Source organism: Poecilia reticulata, linkage group LG6 (genome assembly GCF_000633615.1).
Source record: "Poecilia reticulata strain Guanapo linkage group LG6, Guppy_female_1.0+MT, whole genome shotgun sequence".
Classification (NCBI taxonomy): Eukaryota; Metazoa; Chordata; class Actinopteri; order Cyprinodontiformes; family Poeciliidae; genus Poecilia; species Poecilia reticulata.
Genome location: NC_024336.1, coordinates 9,229,657 through 9,236,515, shown reverse-complemented (window position 1 = coordinate 9,236,515; position 6,859 = coordinate 9,229,657). Strand labels below are relative to the sequence as shown.

Genomic DNA, 6,859 nt, shown 5'->3' with positions numbered 1-6,859 from the left:
CAGTACAAAAATATTTGTTGGATGAGTTGGGGGGTGGGGTGGGGGGGTGCTATGAGTCTTACTGTTAAGATTTAAAAAAAAAAAAAAACATGAAGAAAATATATGCAACTCCTTCATGCTTGATGATGATGATGACTGTAAACATTTTGGATTAATTTCCAAATTGTAGAAATAAGGGATGAAATCGAATGTCAGATTTTTTTTCAGGTATTTCCACTTGGATCAGAAACAATTTGGAAATTTTTTAAAATGGAATATGGTGTTTTTATTGAACAAAAATGTCAGAACACAGACTTAAAATAGAATGTATTGAATAATACTCCATGTCTATTTGCAAATCCTTCACCACTGGATCAGCCGTGATGGTTGGCCAAGCCAACCGTCTTTTTCAGACTTTCTCCTCGGCCTGTCAGCTGTTGGCCGTTTTGTGAGGTCAGATCCTCCAGGTTTCCTCTGCAGTGAGTAAACTGCTGCTCTGGAGATCCACTTGATCGGATCGGAACCTTCCACTTCCTGATAAACCTGTGATTCAAGTGGAAATAAAAGCTCAAAGGTTTATCTCTCGTCTTATATTCAGTTTGGTCTAAACTTTTTAGCAGCACAAACAAACTTGATTCCCTCCAATACTCTTGAAGGAAAGTCCAACCTAGAATGGCCCTTCACCGTCACACACCAAGCAATTTTCTTTCATCAAAACGGGCAATAGGGAGAAATATTCTGTCCTTCCTGCTTCCATAGGAAGTCTGGTGCTTTTGCCATTTCTTCAAAAGCATTTGGCTCATCATGCTGTGACTCTGTTTCCCAAAAATTACACACAAATGTGATGATTTTCATATCACTTTTATTCAGTGTGATTTTGACCAAACATCAGAGTGAATTTCTGGTGAGGACATTAGTTTGTTTACTAAATGAAACAAGTCATTTCTGTCACATTGTGAAACTGTAATAACCACGTTCTACACAGCAGTCCGTTTACAGTCCCGGTAAGAAACTCCTGCTCCACGGCCCAAACACCAAGAAGGCCAAAGTACTCAGGCGTCCTGAGAAATACGAACAGTTTCTAATAAGAAAGGCTAAATGAGTTCATCATGATAAATTCAATATGCAATAAAACTTATAGAGCAGTCATTTTTGGAGAAACAGGATCTGCAAAAGATTGTGAAACTTGTTTTATGTCTCAAATTTAAAGATTAGCATTTTTATAAGTTCATATAAGTAGTTTTTGGTTAAATGGGAAAGTTCACATTTTTTAGGTCTACAATTTTTGTCCCCATTCTCGGCAACAAAAACAAAATATAGATCACTCTCTCAATGTTACCAAAGTATAATGAACACGTTTTTTTCCCATATTAGTTTTTTAATATCTCAGATATTAGTTTCCCAGCAGCCATGTTGGTAGGACTGTTGCTTTGCAGCCAGAAGGTCCTGGGTTTGAATGGTTGCTTTGTCGTGTCCATCTCTGTGTTGTCCTGGCAACCTGTCCAGGCCGTACCTGGCCCAGATGGATGGATGGAAGCTTTTTAAAGCTCTTTTCTGATTCATTGTCACTAGATTGAAATGTTAGTTTTGTGTTGACAGAAAACTTCCAACAATTATTATAGTCTCCTGTCGCAACTACCTCTACAAGCCTGAACATTCAGGTCCGACTCGTTCTCCTCCATCTGATCAGAACCGTGTTCCTCCTGGAGCTCTGACCAGGACTGTACAGGTGTGCTTCCCTCATGTAAACTGTACCAAGTCATCCTCCACTTAAGTCCCATTTCAACTCGGCTCTCATAGTTCAGAAACCACAACCAATGTGATATCTTATTTGACTATCGAGAGAAAAACTCATTAAAAAAAACATTATTTCTGGTTAATTACATTTAAAGACACAAGGTGAAATCTCTCTTTCTCTCTCTTTTAACAAACTATGAGACGGTTAACGAAGAGCTTCAAGTTTTATTTTCTGTTCAGTCAGAAGGATTAGCACAGCTCCGTGTCTCTGGCCGTCTTCACCTGCCTCTCTGAGTGTTCAAGTAAAACTGGCAGTCACTTCGCAGCCAGGAGACGGCTCAGCCCAGATCCAGTCTGTGGAAATCCCGCCTGAGACGGCAGAGCAAGGAAGCGGCGTGCCAGCAGGCGACTAAGCCGCTGGCTGCTCTACAGTTGCAGTGCATTGTGGGAGGGTTCAGACAATTAGGGACCGATTTGACACAAATAGACACCAAAGTGATAACTGACGGGTGTCAAGACGGGGATAGTGCAGCGTCTCACACCTCCAGACAGTCAAAGAAATGAAGTGTTACTCGCCCCCACTCTGTCAACTCCACAAAACGAGATCCTAGCGGGAGCGCTTAGCAGCGGGCGCCTCGTGTACGTGTCAGCCGCTAGTCGTTCTTCTTTCGAAAAAATGATTTCCCCTCTGAAACTCTGTCTTTGGTTTCCTGCAGCTTCTCAGACAGCTTGTCTTTAGTCTCTTCCATTTTCTCCGAGATGAGTTCCTTTGTTTCCTCCATCTTTTCTGTGAATCTCTCCTTCGTCGCCTCCATCTTGTCCTGGAGGTAGTCCGTGACTGGCGGCGGTGTGGAGAGGTAGCCATGTTTGCGGAGGTACTGAATGGACAGCGAGGTTCCGCCTAGTGTCACTGTGTATCTAGCTGGGGTTGCAATCTGTAGAGGAAACAAAGGACAACACCTTAACCTGATCCCATCTGAGAGCCATACTTGGATCAATTCTCAGACCGGTCTGTTGCCCGGTCTGTATTGACGCTACCTTGAACATGGCGTAGGCGGTCAGTGCATAGCCACTAGAGGAATCTCTCAAAAGGCCAACTATAGATTCTGGGAAGCCAATCATCTCTAGGAACGGCACTACATTCACACCTCTGTGGAGTTCAAGCAACAGAAAACTTTTAGAAGATGTTAAAAACATTATGCTTCCTGTATAGTCAGAGAACTTTAAAACGCTCTTCTCAAAGTCATCATTAAGTTTCAACCAGCGGCTGATTTCCAGGTCTTAAATGTTACTCACTTCATAGCAGCGTAATAGAAGGTTCCAAACCAGATGGAGGACGTTGCCAGGTGGACCGGGATCATCACCTTCCCGTACTGTTTAAACGACTTCTTAAATCTCTGGGCCAGGCCGATGGACTTGTCTTGCAGCGGGTCAACATCCGCCTTCTCCGGCTGCCCTTTGGGTCCGTCCTGTGAAGGCGGAGCGGACGCAGGTTGTGCTGTTTGTTCCTGTGGGGATTGGTGCTTTGGCTGATGTGCTGCTCTGCTGGAGGCGGACGCTGAGACCCATCTCTGGGCAGCGGGCTGCAGCAGCGACAGACGGAGCACGCAGAACCTGGACGCTGCCGCCGCCGGATGCTCGAGGACAGCTGCACCCCCCGCCAGCGAGCGCCACGCCACCACCCGCCACAGGGTCCCGTGGGTAAGGATGTGCTGCATCATCATCATCCTCCGCCTCCACTCCTAGTCCTTCACCGTCCTGATGGTCAACCAGAGTCTGTGGGGAAACAAGTAAAACATGACATCCTCCACTAACCACACCCAGGCCTGATCTGTACAAACAAGAAATCACTTAAAGAGAACCTTGTGTACAACATAAAGTAGACCAAAAGGATTCAAAAAGCAACACCTTAGTCTAAAAAAAAAAAGAAGAGACAGCCTTCAGTGTGATGTTAAGGACTTGCTGGTTAATGCTAGTTAATGCTAACAACAGCTAGCAGTCATTGCTTTCTAGAAAGCAGCATGTAGAGAAATTCCTGGCCTTAACAATACTGTGCACTGTGGAGTGCTATCATGTTACCATGGTCACACTGAGCTAATCTCTGAGACGGAGCTGCAGGAAAACTCCACACAGATTTTACAACAGTTTATAGGTCTTAAGTGACCTTTGAACTCTCTTGTTAAAACATAACTTCAGTATATTTCTGCTCAATGAGGAAACACATGACCCATTTAATCATTCTGAAAGCCACTACCTTATTTTGGAACTACAGATAAGTGTTTCAGTTAGTTGGATGAGTCAGTCAGTGTTTGTGATCTGACCAGGCTTATCAAGTCACCCTTATTCCTCTTTTATCCACATTTTCAGCTCATGTTGTGTTAACTGCCTCTCTAAAGTACATAGTCAGAGCTTTTGTTTGTCTTCCACTCTGGTAACTGTAACATTCCAGCTTTAGGCCTCTGGCTCCTGATCCGGACATACCAGCTCCTTGTTGGGCGCCTGGTCGAATTTAGGAGAGAGTAAAAAAATTAAGTAGCAGGTGCTTTAACTCCAAGGAGCTTCATCAGGTAATCAGTGTGACAGAAGCTCCAAAAGCAGAGATGTTCGCTGTTGTGTGTTCACACAGTTGATCAGCAACAACCCTAGAGAAAGCAATTGTTGCTGTCTAGCAATCTGGGAATATTCTAAGGGATTTTTCTTTTTTTTATATACTATTCCAAGTCCATCACAGATGATTCTTTCAGCTTTGCAGCTGAAAGAATTTTTGCTTTCGATTTTTTTATTATTATTATTTTTCTGGTAGTTGTTAGATGAGTAACCATCTAACAACTAATTGAAGAAAAAATATATAGATTTTTGTTTTCTACAATTAAGAGCAGCTGATCAGCATCTCAAAAGTTTGAATAATACCTGAACTCTGACCCCAAATCCCAGAGTGGAAAAGGAGGCTTCATGGATGGAGAGAGGACTTTAAAACCATCTCTTCCATCCATCATAACAGACCAGGATCATATCTCCTACTCCAACGTCTCTCTGCCCGGCTTTCTAAGGATACAGCTTGATCAAAGAGGCATAGCAAAAGCAAAGGAGGTGGATTAGCGATGCTTGCCAACAACCCTGGTGTCATCCAGGACATGCTACTAAGTAATATTGTCTCTATTGAGCTGTTAGCATGTCATTATAGTCATGAGGTCATAATACAGAAACAATCTTTAGTCAGAGGCCTCTTCAGATGTGTTGCAAGACTGACTGCTACTGCGGATCCTTCCTGGCCACAGCATCAATATGCACAATGACTCTTTTTTTAACATACTTTGATGAAATAAGCTATGGGAACATTTAACTTCCCTTTTATTTAATTGAAATGTTATCTGTAGCTAAATATCTACAGACCCCAGTTAACATCCATGACAGTAATATTAGAGACTAAAGTAGATATGACTGGCCATAATGTACAGCACTAAATTTAGTCAGAAAATTAGCTGTCCCTATGACTAACCTTGCAGCTACAGAAACCTGGAGCCCTTACAAGCTGTGGGCGGACCATGAGGTTTCCTGTCTGACACCGGATTGGCTCATACAGCAATGAGGAAAAGTTTCATCCACAGAAATGTTCGACAGAGTAATGATTAAGTCATTTCCACACCCAGGTTTGCCATGAATTACATGTTTTTAGACACGTGAGGTTAAGATTATTTTAGATCCTGGAAAAGACTAGGTAATTTGTTTTAAAACTTAAACTTGCCTTTTGAACTTAAAAAGAAGGGGGGAGGGAGGAAATCCAAGACTTTAAGACGGGTTTACTTTTAGTGACAAAACTTTTAGCAGTTAAAAATAACACTTTTGTCTGCAGTTATTACAACTTTCTTTTCCTTTAAAATAAAGCCATTTTGTGACGCTATCATATCTACTGGGGTTAATTTAAGCAAAACCAGAAGATTAAAGCTTCAGTAAAGCTGTTGTTTACAAAGTCATGCTAAGCTAGCTGACATTGGGCAGGTAGCGCTGGAGGACAAGAGCCACCGTTCTGCTTCCCTCTGTTGAAAGGAGCTTACCAGCAGATTATGGACCACAGAGGGTTTTATCGCTGTAAAGAAAACTGAATACCCTGGCTAAAAATGTAACACGGGGTTCACAAAACACAGCAATCTGAACAGCTGCCAACTTTGCTACTGACGTTAGCTAGTTAGCTTTCAGCTAGCGGCACTGCTAAAGCTAGTTATCAGTAAAATCAGCTGCGACTGGCTGAGCCAGACACTCCGCAGCTAACAGAATACAGCACTGAACTTACGCGCTGTTGGAGTCAGAGTTCAGCAACACGGCGGAGTCCCCAGGGCCATTCAACACTCACAAATGTTTCAGGACCACATTGACAACTGGACAGTATGGACTCCAAGGAGAGCAGCATGTCCCCGAGTGCCCCACCCCCAGCCGCGCATGGAGACAAGGGAAATGTAGTTAATAATGGCGCCAAATGTCAGTAGCGTCGGGAGGTTGCAAAATACAAGTCCCAGCGTGACTTTGTTAAATACGTCTTCTTTTCGAGGGCAGGGTTTAGGTCACGTGGCTTGTTTATCACTTGACAAGCCACTTGCCATGTGAGAAACGGTCCGCACCATTTCTCACCTGACCATTTCTCACCTGACCATTTCTCACCTGGCGAGAAAAGTTCAGACCCACCAGCGGAGAGGGGCGACCAAGTTGTGTGTACCTTCTAAGATAAAAAAAAAAAAAGTGGTTTTATTGTTTTGTTTGTTTTTAAATATATAAGAAAGTCAGAATTAGGAGCAATGCAACAAATTCAAATCAGTGTATCAGAGTGCAAGTAAACAGAAAATAGTTTATCTTTTATTATTGCTAATTTACTTATTTAGTCATTAATGGCGCGATACACTGATTCCTTTCACAGGTCATGAACTACTTAATTCTATCAGCAGAACTGTCCATTCAGAAGGAAATCACCTCCCACACCACATCTCCATCACTTATTTCCGAGTTTTCCGCCGGGTGACTGTAAAGGAGTGCGCCGAGGGTTCCACAGACCGTTTATCTGCCATGTATTCCAGACGTAGTTCTGTTCTAGATATTGCATATAGTTAAGTCTGTCAGTCTCCGAAATCACCTAGATATAGCGCACCTTTTA

General features: G+C 42.9%; 1 protein-coding gene across 1 annotated transcript; it reads right to left on the bottom strand.

The window, feature by feature from the left end:
* Positions 1-824: 824 nt before the first annotated feature.
* LOC103465898 (uncharacterized protein C18orf19 homolog A) lies at positions 825-6,150 on the bottom strand. The gene is made up of 4 exons (XM_008411104.2): positions 6,008-6,150; positions 3,013-3,492; positions 2,755-2,866; positions 825-2,651 (listed from the first exon to the last, which is right to left on the bottom strand). The coding sequence occupies exons 2-4, from the start codon at positions 3,441-3,443 to the stop codon at positions 2,370-2,372; spliced, it is 825 nt and encodes a 274-aa protein (XP_008409326.1). The 5' UTR covers positions 3,444-3,492; positions 6,008-6,150; the 3' UTR covers positions 825-2,369.
* Positions 6,151-6,859: the final 709 nt, after the last annotated feature.